Below are 23,377 nucleotides of genomic sequence, written 5' to 3' on the forward strand. Positions count from 1 at the left end.
ATGCTGCCTGCACCTACTCACACTAAACAAAAGGCATAGGTTTATTACCTCCCACCAGTGCTAATGCAGGATCAATGCAGTAACACAGATAATGACAGCGCTGATCAGACTCAAGTGACTCTCCCTGACAGACATTGTGATGTGTGGGCATTTGCATATGTGTGTACGCTGTTGTCTACAGATCAGACGCAGTAAACAGAGGCCTGCCAGGAATTCTGTATTAGACGCAGGACCTGCATGGCTCCCGCTGCTGGGAAGGATGGCGCCTCAGGCCAGGCCTGGAGGTTCTGGCCTCGGTTCTGAGGGGGACAATGCTCACTGAGGCCAGGGGAGACGTGACAGAGGCACACTGGGAAGAGCTCCACTTGGTCGGGTCATGCCCATGTGAAGGCCTCAGGGCAAGTGAGAGGTAAGTGGCCTGCAATCAGAACCAGTTACTGCATGTGAGGGACCTGAGGGCTGTCCCTCTGAAAGCAAGGCAGCGGCGGCAGGGTCCATTCTGCCTTCAGCGCAGCAGAACGTCCTCTAATCTGCCTGTGATCTGTCAGGCTGAACTGGACAAGCCCGAATCCTAATGCAGCACGCCCTGTGTGGCAGGTGCCTTCCTCCCTCCGTGGGTGGAAATTAAATCCCACTTACGCGCAAACACAGAGGCTGACATTACGAAAAGCCAGAAGCTGTTTGAGATGTTGGCAGAAGCTTTTGTTTCTTCTCTGCCAGATGCTTTGTAGCGCCAGAACAGCGCATGCGGCTCCTCAGCAGAGACTGAGAGCTGTCGAGCAGCTCCGCTCCATGGCTTCGTCTCTGCAATATGGCTCAGCTCTACTCCGCCGCACCTGCTTTTAATGTTCTAGAATGTTTCAGCTCAGGCCTCCTTCCCCTTTACAATGCAGGCCGTATTAACACCAGCTGGGGCTGTGTCACTCGCGCTGTGATTTATTCAACACAGACAATGTTTCTATCAAAGCCTAGCATTCAGTAAGGCCTGAGTGTGTCAGAGCTTCCTGGTGGTAGGGAGGGGAGGGGGGGCACAGGGTGAGCCATTAATCTTTGCTGAGCTTGGAAAACAACTTAACACAAAGATTAAACCCAATTTATCCGCCTGACGGAAAAAAAAGAAGACCACTGTGTGCCACCGAACTTTAACACATAACAGACCTATTAAACTCAGCTAGGTGGCTTTGTTCTTCTCACACTTTGTCACTTGGCTTCTAAGAGATGCCCAAATCCTTACAGTGATGAGCAGTGACCTTCTAACGTCTTTAAAGGGGTCACACACAGTAAAGTTTTATCATTTTGCTATAAAACTCAACATTGCATTGACTGTATTTCCTAAAGCCCTAAAAAAATATTAAGAGAGTTCAGGGTATTTTTGCAATAACAAAATTCTTGGCGATAGGACACACATTTTATTTTATTTCAAAAACATACTATTTCAATTAAATAAGATTTAATTTTAATGTAAATGTAACAGTTTTAAACAAAATGTTGCAAAATACAGTCAAAGTGGGCTTTGGAAACCACAACAAAGGCAGCAGTAATGTTGTATGTGTAATGTTGTAGCGGTTTGTGTGTGTTCTTGCTGTATTTAGGACTGAACACAGCTCTACGCATGAGTTCAGACAGATCACTGTAACTTTAAAAGCTGCTGTTGTGAGTTGGACAAAAACAAATGTGATAGCTGCTGTAGCGTTATTTTATGAATGTCTAGTTTGTGCTGTGTGCCTGTATTTCATTGTATAGGAAAGCCTCAGTGGCCAATCATTCATTCATTCATTATCTGTAACCCTTATCCAGTTCAGGGTCGCGGTGGGTCCAGAGCCTACCTGGAATCATTGGGCGCAAGGCAGGAATACACCCTGGAGGGGGCGCCAGTCCTTCACAGGGCAGCACACACACTCACACACACACTTTTGAGTCGCCAATCCACCTACCAATGTCTGTTTTTGGACTGTGGGAGGAAATCCATGCTGACACAGGGAGAACACACCAACTCCTCACAGACAGTCACCCGGAGCAGGAATTGATCCCACAACCTCCACATCCCTGGAGCTGTGTGACTACGACACTACCTGCTGCCCCATTGTGCCGCCCTAGTAGCCAATCAGTGCTCTGCAAATGTTTACACATCACATGTATTCCCTACACAGCTCGCCTGGAACCAGGAGCAAGCAAGGACTAAAAAAGTACCCAGTTTCAGGTACCAGGGGCCAAATATGCCTAAGAGCCGAGTAGAGTCGTGTCGAGTGTGGATCACGCAGTGGAAAAGAGGCTTTACATGTTACCGTGGTGTGTAGTACATCTGATATTTTGTAACAATGCCACCTCTACACTACTGAAGTTGCTTCCCTTTTTAGAACAAACTCCTTCACTGCGGAGTCACTGTCTGCCATGTTGTTGCTGTGCCTAAATGACTCACATAATGAACAAACACCCTATAATGCATAACTGCAATATTGCTATTATTACTATTTGTTTTATTGTTGTAAAATGTACAGTGACATTATCGTGAAGGAAGGGAAACCACACTCTAAATTAGCATTAATAGACATTTTCATGCTCAGACACGACCTCTCCACTTAGATTCTCTTCATCCAGTGCACAGTATACTTTTAAAACCGGACACAGCACGTTCATTGCTAATAACAACAGGTGAAACATAGACGTTTCAGCAAGTAACAACTTCTAAAAGCCTTTACTGACAGAATATACCAAAGCACAGGGCACTGTGCCCCACTGGGTCAGTACAGAGGTCACGCTGTTCAGCCCAGCTAAGAATGCACTAATGTAACAGGTCCCATTCTGGAAGTGCTCCTCTAAACAGAGTGACCCACACTGCCCCGGTCCACACCTCACTGCGCCACACACGCCACAAGATGCGGAGGAATAAATAATAATAATAATGGCGGCATGTGGGCGGTTGCTGTAATTTCACAAGGTCAGTTAACAACTTCTCCCTGTCTCTCCAACAGCCCTATAGCAGTTGGCAAGTCTTAGCACAAGAGCCAAAATTAGTGAGGGAAACAAGCTCCAGTCGACTAATTCTTATGAGTGTGGTGATGAAATTCAGTCACGAGGTGCAAAAGGCAACAGCCAGGGATGTTTCAGTGCTGATTCTGATAACAGCCACAATGAAGCTCTATTCTTAGCTGTAGCAGCCTGGCATGGTCCAGGACACATTTGGGAATGTGCACGTCGCCTGTGTGGAATGAGTGAAGCCCCGGCCAGATAAACGAACAAGGTGCCTGAGTGATCGGGCTTACAGGAAATATGCAAATCATCTGGAGAATTATTATTGGTCTATTAACTTAGCTTTTCACCTTGGTGGATGAGTATTAATAGCTCAAGTACAGAGCCCAGACAGCATGTGATGCTGCAAACTAATGTGAAAAGATAAAGGGCTTAATTATATCCAATAACATCTATTATTTTCTCCAATTCACACCAGCAAATAATGAGTAAATGCCACACGTGAATGGTTTCCGTGAAGGACTGACGCTTCTTGTCTGAGTTATATTTATCACTCGTCTTTGACCTCCGGAGGAGGCATGAATCGACTGGAAATGAGGTGAAGTTGTGAATGAATCAATTAATGATTGTGAAGGTGGCTGCAGGAGTGTAAACAGGGCTGCTGATGTCAGTGTGGCATTAACGGGCCATGCCTTGCACAGCAGGCCCTTTATTGAGTGTTTGGTGTGAAGCAAAGCTCAAAGGCTGCTCGCATCAATGCATGCAGTGTAGCTTTCCTCCACCTGCCCCCGGTGCAGACATGAAAGAGTGGCTGGGAGGGAGGGGGAATGAGCTTTTATAAACACAAACATACATACACACATGCAGAAAAATGCAAACGGGCGTCAGGTAGCACAGAGGCGTCTCTATGAGCTGAGACACAGAAGAACTCATAGAGGTTAGGGCGGAGTGATGTCTGAATGCTCATTACACCGGCTTAATTACACTCTCCGGAATCTGACTGCTCAATTAAGGTCTAATATTACAATCCTTCTCTGTCCAAGTGTTGAAAAATGACAATGTGCTCTGTGTGTGAGGGTCACAGCTGAAACACAGCCGTAGCGCCAACCAGACATGAAGCTGTATGAAAATTTCTTATCATTCAGTTATCATTCTTATCGCTGTGTTTTTGAAATGTGCTGAAATGTTCAAAACTACTGACACAAACTGAAATCATCTATCATTCAAGTTTTATTTTGAATAACACATAAAAGTTAGTATCATTATGTTTAATATTTAAATAAAGTTGAAACAAAACTAGACTTAAATGAAAAAAACTCTGAAAACTGCAGTCTTTTTATTCTGTTGGCCTTAAAGGCTAAGCACCAGCGATATAAAAGTGTCAAACAAATAAATACAGTGGAATTTGAGTTCCTAACTTGTGTTTATTGATAGTCAGAAAACTATGGTGGACAATAACTCTAGAAGTTGCACTTAATTTAATGCAAAATGACGAAAAGGTGTGTTGTTTTTGGCTGCAATAATTCAATGTACAGTGGGACATCTGTGCACAAATGGCCCAAAGATCCCAAAATATCCAGAAAATGGACTAAATTAGTCAACTTTAAACGGGCACTTTGGAAAGGACCATCCGCTCACTCCGTTATCTGTAGCTCATTTCACTGGCGCTTTTCCAACAATATGGGCATGTAAGGACACCAACGAAAGGTGTTCAAGAGCCTCTGTAACATGGAGGTAAACAGGGTAAGGACACTCACTTCGCCTGTTTTAGTTGGTGTTAGTTAACGTTAGCTTGACTTGCTAAACTCGGTGGCTCAGATTATACTCGGCTACGTAGCTGCATTACGGAGGTTTATAGTGTCGGATGAATTCGAGTTCGACTTCGATCACATTTACAAGAATAACGGTGCCTCTAAATTCGAGTTTAGCTTATTGCTAGGCTATTGTCATGAATAATGTTGGTTATTTAGCTAGATACTGCCATAACAGTCAGTCATAACGGTGTTTTACCGCGGCGTTGTTCAGCTGTTGTCCACCAGTGACGTCACGGTTGCGTTTTAATACAATTAATACAATTTTAATACAATTTTAATAAAAAAATTAATTAATTAATTATTTTAATAAAAATTAATATTTTCTTTTTTATTCATACTTATATCTGTCAGTAACTAAAATAATGTGAAATATTCATGGAGGTCCATTAAGTGGTGCTTAGACTTTAAGTAAAGATGTAAAAGTCATGAGATTAAGAAAGTAATCACTGCAATAGGTTCTGTTTAACGGGTAATCGGTATTCGTAAGTATATAAACTTTATATTTTTGTGGAAACATTTGCTGCATAGACAAAATTAAGGTCCCAAATTAATTTCAAACAGCTTCCAGAGAAGACAAATGTGTTAATGTTGGCAGCAGAATGATACTTAGCTCTGTTTAAGGTAGAACAATTCTCAAAACGTCTTCACAATTTAAGGTGTTGGAAAAGCACTCAAATATAATTATGGCCACATTTAAAGTGGAATGAAGTATTGCACCATTTAATGTGGAACTGGCAGCTCGTTTGTAATGTATTCCCTTTACCCTGAGATGTATTAATTGTTGTTTAAAATGAAACAAAATGATTAAACCACCACATTTCCACACGTTTACAAGAGAATCAGCATCGTTAGCGCTTTAGCTTCATTATCAGGAGCTCCAGTGTGGTGCCCAGTCTCACCTCCTCTGGTTTCGAGGGTCCTTGACGACCCAGTCACTGTGCCATTTGTTTCCCCTGAAAGAAAACAACCTCACATTACATGCTGTGGCCACTGGAAGAACCTTGGTTGACACTATGACTTATGTACATTTTCAAAACCACGATAATCATGGTGATTTACACTGAAATGGTAATACTACGCATCAGGAAATTTACAGTGGTTTATCATGAAACCGATGAACGTCGTGACCTGGTAAAATCAACCAGGCTCTCGCTGAAAAACAATTCTCTAACATTAAAGATCCCTGTGCAGTGCAGTTACGCACTCGCACCAACATTATCAGTCATGTCAAAGAGTTCCCCTTGGCTAGTAATTGTGTGCTAGGTTGTTTACACTATGTGTTTATGAGTAGTTTAGCATTTGTGGTGAGGCTGGTGGAGTACGCCCACAGGCAACAAATGCGGCAAGACAACAGCAGGATTGTCTCTTTTGCAGCATGAATAATTCTGGTGCTTCCATTAGGCTAATTTCATCATCATACATCATAACGTCCCAGTGTTTAAGTGCTCACATTATGAGAACATGGGGAGTTTTATTAGCTGCTGTTTTCTAATTCCTCCTGCACGAAAACGGCAGAATCCTGCTGTAGAGCCGCGGCTGATTTGCAGGCTGAGGCGCTCTTCGAAAGCCTGTTGTTTTTCAGTTTCACCATTTCCTCTCAATCAAAGTGTAATAGTGGCGAGGAGCGAGGGCCTCAGCTGCAGGACTTGTCAAACTTGGATTTGAAAAAGCCAGCAGGAGTCTGTGGGGAGCTGAGAGTGAAGCCTCATACCATCAGCCTCAAACCATACCGCCGAACCATCGCACACAGCCTTGCAGCACTTTAACACACAAACGGAGAGCACACATGGACACCATCCATCACACTACTGTCTCACTGATGAGCAACTGCATCCTGAGCAGCAAATGTATGAAAATCAGTCACAGAAGCACATCTGTGTGTACAGACACACACAACCGGATCCCTATGTATCATCCCACCCCAGCCTGAAGTAAATGGACATGCTTCGCTCTGTGGTCCATTTATAACTTTGCGGGCAGTAGTGTCTGAGTCCCTCACTGAGACACTGTCCATGATTTATACTTTGTTGCAGCTTTAGCGTGGGGAAGGACTTGATGAGATTGACAAACACCTAAGGCAAAAGCTACCTGCAGTGTACTGCAGCAGCTAGTTCACAAACACTCAATGCACTGTGACCTAAACCATCACTTCCAGTGTGTCCTGCTGTCATTCACAACTGCCCAAAACACTGAATCATTGTTAACGTGGGCCACTCACGAATAAGTGTAATGATGGAGTAAATAAGCCACTAATAAAGGTCAGCAGTATGCAGATTACGAGAAAGCAGTGTCCACGCTGCTGAGGAGCAAGTGCAAATTAATATATTCCCACTAGAAAATGGTGACATTTTCTGCCGGCAAGTTTGGCCCACCGCGCTTGCCGATACTCAGCACACTGTCAGCATTCATCTTAAGTGAGTGCCAGGGTCTAGAGTGTTAAAGCAGGCTGGAGATTCAGCAGGGGAAAAACACGGCTGCACGACAAGCTGAGGGGGTGTTGTGGAGCTGCAGAGGAGGCAAGGTCAGAAACAAGGATGGGAAGTTGAGAAGACAGTTCACATTAAACCTCAAACCTCTGATTCCTCCGACTTACTCGGTGGCTCCTCCGGAACATGCTCGGTCGGCAGAAAGGGGAGCGATCATAAAGACGGAAGATTGGAGCAATGGTCTGGAAAGAAACTTGTTTTGCTGTGATGACGCACTGCCTTTGCAGACACTGTAGACAAATGTTGTGGCTGGGGTTTCATTTCCACTAGTTTTTTTCTCTCCAGGAAATTAAAGCAAGGACTTCATTACAACAGTCTATCAGCTGTGATCAATGAATGACACATTTACATTACAAGCATTTTCAAGGTTGTTTGCTAGTCTCGTTATGGAGGCTGTTCTCAGTAATTTCTCACATTAGCACAACTTGTCATCTCTCTCTAATATCCCATAATAGCAAGCCTGCAATCACATTCATTTCTCTCACAACAAAGACCGCGATGTAGTGCGGTTCATTAGCCATTCAACATGTTACGCTGATACTATCTGACTTCTCTGTGATCAAAGGTTAAAGCATCAGCGCTAAGATTCTTGCTGGTTATTGTTTACTTCATAGCAATAAAGTACGAACATTACTAGGCCTCTTTCAGGGTAAACGTTATAGAATATCACCATCCTTCCTTATGTTAGGAAAAGGTCAAATACCTACAACTGTTTAAAAAATAAATTAATTGATAAATAGAAAATAGCAGTTCACCTAGTCCTTTCCATACATTCTTTTCACCCTGTTCTTCAATGGTCAGGACCCCCACAGGAGCATGTATGATTTGGGAGGTGGATCATTCTCAGCTCTGCAGTGAGACTGACAGACAACGGTGGTGGTGTGTTAGTGTGTGTTGCGCTGGTACGAGTGGATCAGACACAGCAGTGATGCTTGAGTTCCTTGTGTCCACTAACTGCTCCCTCTACCTCGTTGGTCCACCTTGTAGATGTAAAGTCAGAGACAGTAGCTCATCTGTTGGCTGGACAGGTTTGGTTGGTGGACTATTCTCAGTCCAGCAGTGACACTACAGGTTAAAATCTCTAGCGGCGCTACTGTGTCTGATCCACTAGTGCCAGCATAACACACCACCACTGCAGCGCCGAGTCACCGTCACCCAAATCATACCTGCTCTGTGGGGGTCCTGACCATTGATGCACAGGGTGAAATGGTGCTAAGAATATAAGCAAAGACTCCCAGAAACAAACAAGTCAGTCGTGGTTTAAATAAACCATGAAGGTCATCGTTTATTGTTGCTATTTTACTCCGCAGTGGTCCTGAACTACTCCCAAAACTGTATCTTCTGACAAAAGTGGCACTTATTCAAACACACTCTGCGTGATTATACCTCTCTTGACAAGCATAATGCCATGTGTTAGAATAGTTTACATAAAAAGAGAAATACTTACACATGAATAATGAGCAAAACAAGCTCACCACATTGGTTTTCTGAGCGCAAAACGCCTATAAAACCTGTAATTTGCTTTTTACCAGCTGTAAAACAACTCATAAAAGTTTGGTTCAAACAAACAGCTGTAACCTACGCTGCCTGATCAACTCTTCCTAGTTCAGGGTTAAACGACAACATACTCCATGCAACAATAATGTAATCAGAACTCATTATATCAGTGACAAGGGGAAAATTCATCCTCTCCCTCTCTGTCATTCTCCCACTGCCTCTGGGGAGCCAATGAAGGTTAATTTATTCAAATCTCCCAACCACTCATTTCTATTCCATTAAATAAAACTAATGAATCTTTGGTTAGCGTCTAATCAGCTTTATGCTGTCAGAGCCTCCAGATCTCTCCAGGAACACTGCGCCAGCGCCATCTGACAGAAAGCACACTGATAGAACTGTCTCTGAAAAGGTTACAGCTATTTCAACAGATAGGCGTACATGTGTATTTGGCTATATGCAGAGAAAGCAAATTAGGAGAGAGAGACACCAAGAGACTGTGAGCACAGCAGAAAGAGAGACACACACAGAGCACACAGCAAAGCAAGATGAAGACTTTAGTAGTAAGTTGTCCTTGGCTTCTTCTCTTTTAGATCATGTTATATATCATCCAGGGTCAAGAGGGTGGCCTTCAACACAGACAGTTAATAAAGAAAGCAGTTACAGTTAGCAGCAAATGTTTGGGTGCCCCAGTCAAGTGACATATTTTGCTGAAGTAAAAATACAAGGGATGCACTGATATTTAATTTTTGGGGCCAATGCGATAACAATATGTAGCACTTTGGTGAACCTGATACCGATACTCAAAACCGATCATTTTATCTTGGCAAATCCCCTTTGGATTTTGCCAAGTATTTGGATTCCCAGTACATTTTAATTGTATCTTTACGTTTCTAAGGTGTAATTTTGTATATACACTTTATCAAAAATTTACTGATGGTTCCACATGAATGGTTTTTAGAGGGAGGCTAATGAGTACAGCACCATTGTTTTGTTTTTTTTGGAGAATGAGGAAGAGGACGAGGGAAAGACAGTGTTTTAGTGAATGTGTGTAATCATTTTAGTAATACATTCTGAATGACTCCAGATCAGTTCTGCGTGTGTGTGCTTTGTTTACTCTGATATCTGAGAGTCTATGACACTTCACATTACTTTTTACCCTCAAACCGGCAGCAACAAAGAAGAGCTTCAATCCCAGAGCCTTTTCTCTGTCTTCAGAAACTGTGAAAAACATCCACACAGCACACAAAGTTGTGTAGTTACAGGCGTCAGTGCATATCTGCACACGTTAATGCAGTAAATTACTGTTTATTTGCTGAATTTCTCATATTGAAAAATGGCAATGCAGCCTGTGTAATAAATATAAAGTAAAAAAAAAAAAAAACATTTGCAAACAAATTGCCAAGAGCAAAACTCCTTTTTTATTAAAAAGACCCCGTTAAAACAAACCATGCTGTTCCAGAAAATAAAGACTGACTTAAAGCTATGACATTAAAAGAACATTTTCATTCAGGGAAAGATTCCCACGGATTTGCAATGTCTGCAGTTAATTGTATCGAGATCACACTTGGCCAACATCTATTATAACCGCATGGGGCGTAAATACAGTCAAAAAACCACCCACTACTCCAAACACGAGAGCTGACGTCACTAATATGACATGTGACTACTCACTGAAGAAGCAGGGAATGGTGGGATCTCACTGAGAAACATCTGATTTGACTGAACCACTTCTTTTCTCTCTCAAGGAAGAGAGCTCCTGGGTGAAACCACGTGTTATTGCGTACAGCTGGAAGAAATGCCTGTGGCTCCTCGAGAGCTGAGAGGTGTACAAGGGAAAGAGCAGGAGTCCACTTAATGGTGTATAGACAGTTCAGCAACCACAGTCTTTTCTTCTGTGTGTTGGATTGTTCACAAATTCAACCAATTTGAAAAAGAAAAGCTGAATGAAAACAGGAGCAAATGTCACAAAAACGTTTCAGTGACTCTCTGCACACAAGTTGTTGTTCAACTGCCTTTTCATGATCCCATTTGATTGCTGTGGGATGCTATTTTAATTTGAAAACCTCTTCGTTTCCATTTACTCCGAAATCTCTAGAGAGTAAAGATGAACTGCCAAACAAATGTGGTGAGCTTTTAAAACAAGACCAAGATGTGGCATGAGTTTAGAGGAACACAGGACACAAATAACTAAACCACTGAGCGCCACTGGAATGCCCCAAACTAAACAAGCCGGTGGAGGCTGTTTTCCTTCCTCCGCACTCAAAGCCAGGGCAATTTTACATCTTACCTCTTTACTCCAAACCACAGGTGTGGACTGAGCACTGAGCTAAACCCAGGCACAGTGGGCTGATTTATGATCCAACTTTATTATTAGCCTTCTATATATATATATTTAATAACAAGTATAATACAAAATACTGGCTGAATGTGCTCATCGCAAATTCTAATGGGGACAAATATCCATCTAATCCTGCACAGATCATTTGGAGAGCAGACATAACGATGAGCCACAAATAAACCCTGGCTTGCTAAGCGCAAGTGATGCCAATCACTAGAGTCTGTGATGGAGCTTATTCCTCTGTGAGAATGTGACAGGACCGGATTGTCTAAGGGAGTGCAATCTCCTCCACGGTGGATGAAAAATACTGCCTGATAGATTGATATGACAGGCAAGGGGATTTAATTTTCAAGACAATGATGCACTTAAACATGATAAACCAAATCCTGCCAAACAGATTAGATCAGGAGCGGGAAAGGGTGTGATTATGACATTTCCATCTTTCTCCTGTTTTTGTGTCTAAATTTAAGTCATTAGATACACAGGAAACAGACAAAAATATTCTAGGGAAAAGGCTCTATTAGAGGCTATTTTTGGGCTGTGGATATTAGCCCCTGCGTGGAGAATATAAGCAGCTTCTTCATCTACATGAGAGCCTGATATTTTTAATGCCACAGGCTGCCTCGGTTTGTGGACATCAGTCAAACGTCCTCTCTGACGGCTCTCCAGCAAATCTCAGTGTGCTTCTTGAAGGCAGACTTTCAGGTGGACGACGGCCTTGACAGAAGTGCAGTATACTACAGGCTTTTTTTCTCCTTTTCATAAAGTAAACAGAGCTCTGCCTGGATCACTTCTGCATTAGGAGCTGTTTAGCTGTTCTAGAGTGATACAGTTCCATGTCAAACCTGCTGAAAATAAGAGTTTGTTGTTATTGTTAAACCCTTAAAGTGCAAAGCCTTGTATGTATTGATTACTACAGAAATTATACAAATACTTTATTATATAAATATATTGTAGAAGTTCAGGATGAATAAACCTACAGTTCATGTGATCAAACAACTAAATCTGTTTTCAGGGCAGCGGGGAACAGACTGAAACAGGAAAGGTCAACAGCTGGAGTCTTGGTGTAGGTTTTAGCCTAACATGGACATAAGGCCACTTATGTGCCTGTGTACTGCTGCTGTTTGTCCAAAGGTCCTAGGACGTGCAACAACTGAGGCTCTGTGGATTCTCAGTTGAGACAGAGGGTTATAATTTGTAACGACCCTGGACATTACATTTGTAGCAGTTCTGCCTGGACCATTTCACTGCAAGCATATGGATACAACCCAGTAAACAAGGAACGTCCCTGGCATTCAAAATAGGTCTAAAGTAGTCTGTCTGTCAAGGACATATTTTAAACGTCAATGGACGTCCAAAATCCATCTTAATAAGTTAGTTATCAAGTGGTGACCAATCGATAACGTCAGTGGACGTCCAAAACGCGTTTTATACAAGTAATTTATTTTGGGACCAATTAATAACGTCAATGAACACCCAAAATACGTCTAATAGTCGTCTTTTCAATGTCTGTGTTTGGACGTCTTTTCAACTTTCATTTCAACCTTAAGAGAACGTTGATTAGACGGCAGTCATTACGTTATTTCAATGTTGAATCAACGGCTAAATGTTTACTCGGAAGGCACAGGATTATCTACACTGTTCCGTTTGTTTTACACTAGTGTGCACCATAATATGATCTGACATTAAAGCTGGAGTAGGAGATTCGTCTTAAAAACACTCACAGGTCATATTTATTTAACTACTCTGTCCATCCTGATAGTACTCAGTAAATCAAACGGTCTGACGGTATAAATAAAGCAAATCCTTTTCTTTATATGTCACAGGACTGAAAACTCCAAACCAAATGATCTGATGAAGCCAGAGCTGCACTTCTGTCGAGGCCGTCCTCCACCTGAACACTGGGGCAGCTGTGGGGTTTTCTTACATGTGAATGAGACGTGAGGCATTGTGTACCTCTCTCTGTGCTAATAATCAAGCCGCATGCACATTCATGTTCTAGAGCAGTGACTTTGGAACGAGGGCTGAATGAGGGTGGATCTTCTTCAGCTGGATTCGCTTATACACTGGTTTCTACCAAATCACCTACTGCAGGTTTAACTTTAGCTGTTAAACTGGTAAATAATGTTCTGAATAAACTAATTTCATAATGAACAGACCAACAGAAAAGCTCTAAAACTATGGAATTTTTTCTTCTTCATTACACACACTGAAAACATCAGAAATTTTAATAACACCATGTTAGAAATTTGTGGCCATGCCACCCACTGTTACCTATGAGCAGCTGCTTCTGATTCACGAATGAATCAGTGCCTTATAGACTGTGATGCATTTCATAGCTCTGACTGAACTATCCCAGAGCCATCTTTGCAGTCTCACTCCCACACACACACACACTGGTGACACCCACATGTACAGCTCAGCCTTAATGAAATGTTGTGTCTCACTGGAGAGTGCTTAAGTAGCTGTGGGAGAATGGAGTCAGTGCAGCACTTTATTTGGTTACTGGCTTGAAGGAAAGTAGTTAAAAGGCTTGCGCTAGACCAGCAAAAAAAAAGCCTAGGCAGAGTAGGGTGAGTAGCAATTCCCTAGGAAGCTGCTCCGATATTCAGGAAATATATAAAAACGAGGCCAAAGTAGGGCACAAAAACCTCCAGTTCTCAAAATCCACATGGACCATGTGAAGAGATGAAGGGGATGGAGCAGTAAACCATGCCTGAATCTACTCTCTACACAGAGGACCATGCAGGGAGGGGTCAACACTCACTGAAACCTCTTTAGCTCACCTTGCTAACAACACTGAACCAAACACATCTTCAGTGTAATAGAGGAACATAGAAGCACAGATGCTTGAGAAAGTGACAATATTTTTCATCATTTTTGGAAAAAGGAGGAGGTTTGTGAAGGGGAACGTCTACAGTAAGAAAGTTTAGAATTCAACATTATTTCAAAGACCCATGGTGCAGCCCAAACACCCAATTACCAACAGCAGAGAAATCTACAACAAGCAATAAAATACAAAATGGAATCTGTGCTCTGCTTACTGATTGTCCTCACAATATTTATAGCCCTTCCATTCAAAAAGGCTAAGTTTCCAGCCACAAAAGAATAAAAAAAGAAGATATTCTCTGACTCACTCTGTGGAAAAGAGGGGAGAGGGCAAATTGAATCATCTCTCTAATGAGACCTCAGGAACTAAACAAACAAAACTTTACCAAGCCTTGGGGAAAGGAAAAGGCCATGTCAAATGCTTTAGCTTAGATTCCGCTGCAGAAGAATTAAATCTGCATATGCCACACATTTGCTATGTTTTAACTGAAGGCTCCACCAGGCTGACTAATGTTTGCTTTGGCAGTGTGAAGTCATATGGGTTTGTTTGTGTGTTTGTTTTTTGTTTTTTCTTCCTTTGCTTCCTTTTTCCTATTTTGCTATTAATTCTTTAAACCCAGTTAAGGTGCTAGAGATCATTTGTTCATTCATTCATTATCTGTAACCCTTATCCAGTTCAAGGTCGCTGTGGGTCCAGAGCCTACCTGGAATCACTGGGTGCAAGGTGGGGACACACCCTGGAGGGGGCGCCAGTCCTTTGCAGGGTGACACACACTCACACAAGCAGTTTGGTGTACATACACATTCAGTTATACATGCATTTATAAAGTTTGTATATTATAGCTTATATATTATTCAGCATTGTAGTAGGAATAGCAAATTATTTACCTACAATGTTCAAGACCAGCCCAAATCTGGATCAAAAACCAAAAAGAGCACAAAAATATATTCAGTACATCACAATATAAAGATTACAAATATGTGCCACATAATCTGGTGTCATTAACTGATTAATTTAGTAAGTAACAGGCTTGACCAGAGCTGGAAAGGCATAGTTAAACTGGTTTGTGCTTCCTGGAAGCTGTAGAGTTCAGTACCTCAGAGATCTTTTCCTCAAAACAGGGCCGGCTGCACAAAGTTTGCAGAGTAACTGGAAGGGTACAGCCCCCCCCCCCACAATCGCTTTTTATTCCCCTTCTCATTTTCTTGGAGGAAGATGTGTGGCACAAATTCAGTGTGACAGTAATACAAGGTCATGTGACCATCTGTTCTTTCCCATTTGGAAGATTCTGTGCTCCCAGCTGTTTGCCCCTTTTGGTGCCATGCGCTGAGCAAGAGGAGAAGAAATCAAATCAAATGACATGCAACAAATCTGATTTCTGCCCAATAGTTCCACTTTCAAAATGTGTCTGTCAGTGCGGAGCGCTGCGGCAGTCACAGACGGCCCTTTCAGACACAGTAAGGTCACTCGGGCCATTAAAGCTATAAAGGACGGGGCCAATTAGCCTGGTCATGGATTACAGTTTAGCAAAGCTCTGAAATGAAACCGAGCCAACAGTCCATAACAGCACTATAATAAAGAGACCTAGTGGGCTGGGGCAGTCTAACTGCATTGAGGGAAATCTAATACACCCAGTGAAAATAACAATGCAATCACTGCCCTGCATTGCAGCCCTGATGGAAGTTTGATGATGTTATATTCACTTGTTTATTCCCCAGTCTTCCCAATCAAAGAAAGCTCCGTTCTGTCTGTCAAAGAGGTCTGGCGCATGGGTGCTACATCACACAAGGTCAAACATTTTAACCATCGAAACCACACGCACTAAAAGGTGTGATTATGCTTCTAGTGTTTAGTGTACAACTTTTCAAGAATAACTAATCCTTAGATTCGTAAAGAGACCATTATAAAACCATACACAACTCTGTAACTGGGCCTTCAGACGCAACACAAACTGGGGCAACATGCATCGTCTAGTTATAATCATTTACACCAGCACAAGTGTAAGAACCGCTGTATCATTTTTTTCTCCAGAATATCACAGAAGCAATGAACTTAAGCCAGATTTTTATTTTTTTTTTGAGTATCAGTAAATGATGCAAAACTGCTCTGGTGTAGTGCCATCTCCCACACACTTCTAAATATACACTGATTAAAGTGAACAAAACAGTGAAACTTGAGTGGTCCTCAATCACGCATTGACAATTTTCCAAACTGCACCACAATTTTACAGTCAGTTTGACACATTTATTCACAGCCAATGTTTATTTGCCTGAAGCTCACATGGTGTGGGCTGAATAAATATAAGAAACACACCAGCACCCGTCTGCTTTATTAGCCCAATAGCTGGCCAGAGTGGAACTTTAAATCTCTGAACCAAAAATAACCTGCCAATTTAAATAACACTAAAACTAATAAAATGCCGCAACAACAGAAGAGACAACTGTCTGATTAGAGTCTAATGTGTCAGTGAGAGTGTAATTATATAAACATGCAGTTATATTGGTTGCACCACAATTTTAAAAGTATATAACATACGCATGTCCTTACCAAAGGCGGCACGGTGGTGCAGCAGGTTAGTGTCGCAGTCACACAGCTCCAGGGACCTGGAGGTTCGATTCCCGCTCCAGGTGACTGTCTGTGAGGAGTTGGTGTGTTCTCCCTGTGTCCGCGTGGGTTTCCTCCGGGTGCTCCGGTTTCCTCCCACAGTCCAAAAACACACGTTGCAGGTGGATTGGTGACTCAAAAGTGTCTGTAGGTGTGAGTGTGTGAGTGAATGTGTGTGTGTGTGTTGCCCTGTGAAGGACTGGCGCCCCCTCCAGGGTGTATTCCCGCCTTGAATCAAACCGACCCTGAATTGGATAAGCGCTTACAGATAATGAATGAATGTCCTTACCAATCTAACATTGAGTCATAAAATGGCAGCAAAGATTGGCCAATTGCTGGTTTCCTCATTTGAAACATGAACCATCTGGATCCAAAGGTGGCCTATTTAGATCATGTGAACCATGAGTAGCACAATTATCTCTGTTTATCAGTAAAATACCGTCATTAAGCAGTATGATGAGTTAACAGTAGTAGAGGCAGGATGTGTAATAACAACAAGGAAAACTCATCCACGCACCAGCTTTGAACAAAAATTAGAAACAATTTTGTGTACCGTTCCAATCCAGAAAATAACAACTGATGACAGAGACACTGGCAAAAGTTAAATGGGGAAGTCATTATTGTATAATCACATCCTTGGGGACAGCAAGAAATGCTCCCAAATTTTCTCCAAATCCTCTTACAGGCCCTGTCCTATAACAGCTGGGCTGATGTCTGCTTTCCCTCTCTCTCCATTAGATGACAGAAGCAAGTTAATCCTTGTTAAATTACAACAATTCTGCCCACACAGTTGATGCTCTCACCAGCAGAGCATAAAGTACTCCCTCTGCACAAACAACACTGTCGTCCCTTTGTAATAAACTATATTTTTATCCAATACAAGCAGGAGATTGCAGAGAGTCTCCTGTAGCGTTCTCCTATTTTGGCACAGTACAATTTCCTGTCAAAATATCGTATTCATCAGGGGCCGCAAGATCTGAATCTTGAGTTATCAAACGTCTCGAAATTTCTGTTAGGACGCATACTTGCTCATGACGTAAAACACTTTGTGGTTAGAGTAGGACAGGAACATTGTTATTGTGTTCACATACGGGACGCAATAACTGCTCTTAGGAATCAGTTTCCTTTTCGTTCTGATGTTCTGAGCCGTATACAATGATTTGTAGGGATGTTCCCTGGGATTTGTCAAGAAGCTACACTTATTGAATGTGTTTTAGCACCGGTATCTATAAAGTTGTGACAGCTACACTGATGATTCAATAACACTGCCTAGGCATGTTAGCACAAAAATGATTTATTATCCCTGAGCCCATTTTACAACACAAAGGCTTGTAAATGAAGGTCTCGCTGGGCAAAACAAAAACAAAGAAACAAAATGATGAAAATGATAATGACAGTCAGCTGTCCACTGCATCCGTTTTTAGAAAAGTACACTATATGTCCAAGTTTTTTTTCTTGATACTTCTATACCTCTCCCCAGAAAAGCTAGGGCAAATATAATGGGACGCTGTGGAGCAGCCACACGACAGTCATCACGCTCAATATCAAGCCTCGGCTGGAGGAATGTGACGCTCCCAGCACAGGGCTTTAAACCTGAAGTGTGTTCGCTGGAGTAATGAATCTCCATCAATACTTTTGCCATGAACTGTACTTGAGCTTGTGTAAGATCCATAAAAAATCCAACATAAGTGGCTTACTTCACATGTTCTTGTGTGGCTTAATAAACAGGACTGTAAGAGTTGCAAATAAACACACAGTCTCTTTTAATAGCCTTAATTTCTTATGAAATCCTGGGCAAGCCAGGGCCTACAATATATATATATATTAGTGACTGGAAGTGAGGGTCAAACCCAGGAGCCCAGGACCCTGGAGCAGTCTCGCAGCAACACTACTTGAAGCACTACTGTTCCAACAGATATCAGATATGTGAGTATTTATTGGACACAATAAACTAGTTAATTAAAAACAACATAAAAAAGAGAACGATTTCAAATTCATGGTGCAATCATTTGCACATATTTCTTTAAAATAATTTTCTCCGTTGTGAAATCCTGCCTTAAACAGTCAGTCAAGTGCATTGCTATGCTACATATCCCCCTCATTCAGGGAAGTATAATGTCTCAATATCCATCAATTTCACAGTTACAAAAAGTATGCGATTCATTCCTATCGAGAGTTTTGATTGCTTTCCTCATCATTAATGTGCCTGCTGTTGCCTTATTAAAGCCCACTTATCTTAACTTCCTGAGACCACACAACACACACACTCTGAAAAATGACATATGGGCAGAAATACGCGTTAACAAGCTTAACTACTAGATTTTATTCACAGAACCGATTTTTAACATGTGCAGCTACCACTCTGGGCCTTGGAATCACGAACAGCAGATATTATTTTTTTTTTTGTTGTGCAAAACCTGCCTTGTCATTTCTGTAAACATTAGCCTGATGTATTTTAGGGCCTTTTTTAAATCTTACACTAACATGTCTCACATAATAAGCAGTGAGTAAGCCTCCTGTCAATGCAAAAGTGTGAATCACAATGAGCAAATAAACTGTCTATGGTATTAGGGTGGGATTTGATTCAAAAGTAACCCCGGTGCTTTTTGAGCTTCTATTATAACCTTTATAAAACATGACTCTAATCCACTCTACTGACAGATGCCTTATGAGGCAGCTAGCTACCATCGCACTGCGATTTATGGCTGCTCAGAAGCGCATTCATGAGGTAGGGAAAGATAGCTAGACTTTCTCTTAATTGATTTTCCCCCGATGCGGTGTCAGCTCTAGGGAGGTGGATTCTCAGGCATGCACTGCACCACATCCAGCACACCAGCAGCCTATTTAGGCCACGGGAAAGACAACAGCTACAGCAAAACCTTGTCTCATGTCATATACTATAGCACTCACCATAAGCATGGTCTATTTCAGCACAACACTATTACAGGTAATTATGAAACCAGAGACAACTGCTTATTATGCATGTCTGGTGCATGTATTTAAAATGATGCGTGGGAAAATAAATGCTTGGCATGGCTTGGTTGGGCTTCTGAAAATAAGGTAATAACAGTAGAGATGGGAGTCAATTAATTTGATGCGATATTCTTAGACTCAAGTTTAAAAGAGCAGCTTTTTAAAACTGAGTCCAAGAAAGAAGTTTTATAAATAAAAAACTCAACATCATCAAACCTCCTGGTGTAGTAAACCTGGTCCTGCCAGGATTGAGAAGAAAACCTCAGTGCCCTGTACAGATAAGGACTGTTATCCACAATGCTATCCATTCAATCAGTCCTATCAGTGCTGCCAATGCGAGAAATCTTGGTCTCATCAGGGATAAGAAGTGTGTTTTCTGCCTTGCCTTGTGGAGCCTGTTACAAGAAGTTTAGTATCCTGTTAGTCAAGGAATGGGTAAAAGTACTATTCGTTTAATAATGCATCACCTCAGTGAGGAGTCAACAAATGTGAGTAAAAATGGAATATCAAAGAAAACCAAGATAGAGCCATTAACAAGGCTTCAAACAGGCTTTGGTAATGTACAATGAAACAAAAAGCTTGCAAACAGACTGAAGGAGGCAAAGATTATTTCAAAAAATGCTATTAGAGGCCTAATTTAGTACTACCTTTCATTATACATCAGCCAAGCAGCATACAAAAGAATGCTTTTCAAATTTAAGGAGCAGCCAAAAGCGCAATGACCTCATTCAGAGCAGATTACTCACTCTGAAGGTAAAAGCAATGGACAAAAGTCTGCCCTGGGCCTTGTAGGCTGTTGTGACAAAAGGAAGGAACAGTGACAGTTGGTATCAAGTCTCTTTCCCCTTTTCTTTTAGTCATGGCGATAAGGCACAAACTAGGATAATTAACACTGACAAAAATCATGTAACAATAGGAGTCTCCACCAAAGGCTGTCGAGTTTGCATAAACTTTGTCTAATTGAATCTTGTGTTTTAATGCTTTTCTAGAGTGGCCCATACATTCGTACTTCATCAAAGGCTCGGGGCAGGACGAGCATCAGACTCACTGACTGTCTACGAAACACATGCAGAGTTCCCCAAACCGAATGGAGGAAAGCTTACCAAATCAAAGAAGAAGGGTCAAGCAGAGTTACCAAGGCAACGCCAGCTTTTGTGAAGTTTAAAGGGACAAGTGGGCAGCTTTCAACAGTCTGGCTGGTCGTTTGAAGATCCATCAGCCACCTGCCTGATACAACCAGGTGCAAAAGTAACTCTCTTCCTCCAGGGAGCTTGCTGGAGGTGATCAGACTTGGCTCCATTTTTCGTTTCTAACCTCCAAAAGCAGCTCATTAAGTGAAGGAAAGGAAGACAAACTGGAGGAGAGGCTAAAGTATGTTAACGAAGGCCAGTTGGACACAAAACAAAGCCCTGCTTTCTGACTGCAGCACAACACAAACCCATTACTCAATTCCACCCCTAACGATCGGAGACAGAGAGCGGCATACTGGTGCTCGCTAATGCAGACACATACAAGGATGTGATGGGATCAGTGTCCAACACTGTTTCTGCAGACTACATCTGTCTGCCAGCTGGGCCAAAGTGCTGCTCTCGCCTCTTTAACATTCAGCCGATCAGATATTCCTCTCTAAAGCTCGGAGACGAGTAAATCCTTTTCCAATTCTGGCTGCTCTGCTGTGAGCTAATGAGAGGCTGGCTTTCTGCCTGTACATGACAAATCTTCAAACCCAGTTCTGAATTTGCCCGAGGGACCCTTTTAACTGCACAATCCCTAGAGGACTGGAGCTGCCCAACACATTGGTCAAATCTCACATGTATTCTGAACTGCAAATGTCACCCCTTCTAACATCAAAGGCTATTCAAATACACCTTGCCACTGCCAGGTAGCCTAGATTACTGTAGGGTTAAGGTAGATGACCTAGTGGTGGACAGTGATGGCCAAAAAGGTATATCGCATGCAGCTTATTATGGTTGCTGGAGTAATCATGGAGTACCTATAAAGTAATCAATTAGTAACTATATTTTAGTTGCTCAAGCAAGTCTTGTAGTGGCTATAATAAAAGTGATGTATTATTCTTCAAACTTAACATTTAATAAAGGTAGAATTTAACATATATAGCAAATGTTAAGATACAGTATGTAAATATAAAACAAACCCCCAATGTCCAAAGAACAAAAGCAAAGAGAAACTAGGCAAGCCTGGTTTAGCCAGACCACTATTAGACATATAGCTATTGTTACAGAGGTTTTTCTGGCATTTCAACTTTGGAAGGTCTGGAGAAACTTTGGTGTTTCACATCAATGTCTTTGTTACAATAAAAACAAGTAATAAACTATAAAAAAATGTGTATTACTTGTTTTTGAACATTTCTAAAACAAAGCACCTTAACATTTTATTGACCAACCAAGCAATCTACACTTGATAAAGGAACAGGGAATCACTGGAACTAGATCATTTTAAAACCAAATTACATTTCTATAAGGGTCTGACTGATAAAACAGTGCTGTCACTAATTCACAGCCTTGTTTATTTTGAGTAACACCTCAAAATAAGGTGTTTTTGCCCATTTTTTGTGTGCATTAAAAGCTGTGCAGATGTAATTTACTTGTCAGAAAGTCAGTAACGGTGAGATGTGTCCGTGTATTCGTGTCGTTATAGGGACAGACAAGATGGCTTTCTGTTTGTTAAATATACGGTAGAAAACAAAAGGCTGTCACAGAAACATTCCCCAAACATAAAGAAGAGACTATGATAAATATTACCTCAAATATGTTCAACACATTTTTGTTCGGGGCTCCAGTAAAACACTGAGCTGCACCGCGGTGGATGGTGGACCTACAGCGCTGAAGTGGTGCGAGTGTGTCCCAATTCAGCTCTCAAACCTATGACTCCTTGAACACACATTTTTTTATGTCCCAAAAAAGAGTACTTGTCCAGGGAAAAGAGGACCTCTGGTCACCACCGAATGGTTCCTCTTGTTACTGCCGAATGTGAAATATGGCTTAACAACAGAAGGTCTAGTGATGCCACCTTAAGTTCTCTCTGGAAACCTGAACACCTGGAGGAAACCCACACGGACACAGGGAGAACACAACAGGACCCTGGATCTGTGAGACAGCGACACTACTCACTAGCTCATCAAAGCAAAACCTGAATCTCCAAAATAGTAACATTTTATAGGAGGAAAAAAAAACAATAACAATTTTCCCACAAAGTGAAGGTCAGCTGCTATGTTGAAATGGTGATAGGTGTTTTGTTCTGGATACGAATGAAATAAAAAAAACCTTGTGTATTTGTGAGCAAGTAGCAATTTCTCTGGATCTGGCCAAAGGCTATATGTAGCTTTATACCCAATTTTCTTAGGTCATTAGACTCATACATGTGTCTCACATTTAGCACACATGCTACCGGTAGCAGCAATTATGTTTTTAAGCGGTCTCTTGGCCTTATATAAAAACAAAACCTCCAGACCACGGCACCCCAATAGGAAACAGAAGTGGATATGACTTCTGCACATATTTCATGCTGGTGTTTACTCCTTTGACAATAAACTCTTGTGAGACACTGCATTTTCTTCTTCCAATCTGGATTGGGACTGAAACACCACTATTCACATAAACAGGCAATTAGTCATTCAGCAAAACATGTTTTGCACTGGAAGTACACTGTGTATTCTGTGTTTGTTTGTGACATACAATATTATAAACATGACAGAACTAATGTGTAGGAGATTTTCAGGAAAGAAAACAGTCTTTTTCTGAGAAATGTTAGTAATCTGAAGACTGCAGGAATAAAAACTCCTGTCTATCAGAGGGACATGACTCGCACATTCAACACCAAACCAGCCAGGTCCACATTCATTCAT

The 23,377-nt window shown here is 41.7% G+C and overlaps 1 protein-coding gene across 6 annotated transcripts in view; it reads right to left on the reverse strand.

Moving 5' to 3' along the window:
- Positions 1-23,377, reverse strand: part of enox2 (ecto-NOX disulfide-thiol exchanger 2) — a 237,408-nt gene that overhangs the window by 124,370 nt on the left and 89,661 nt on the right. For 4 of the 6 annotated variants that reach the window (XM_066669754.1, XM_066669749.1, XM_066669750.1 and 1 more), the window contains one exon: positions 5,684-5,737. The exons of the other annotated variants lie outside the window; for them this stretch is intronic. In XM_066669754.1, coding sequence (XP_066525851.1) covers positions 5,684-5,737 — 54 coding nt within the window. The remainder of the gene's footprint in view (positions 1-5,683; positions 5,738-23,377) is intronic. 6 annotated transcript variants of the gene reach the window in all.

This window comes from Hoplias malabaricus, chromosome 4, assembly GCF_029633855.1.
Source record: "Hoplias malabaricus isolate fHopMal1 chromosome 4, fHopMal1.hap1, whole genome shotgun sequence".
NCBI classification, from domain to species: domain Eukaryota; kingdom Metazoa; phylum Chordata; class Actinopteri; order Characiformes; family Erythrinidae; genus Hoplias; species Hoplias malabaricus.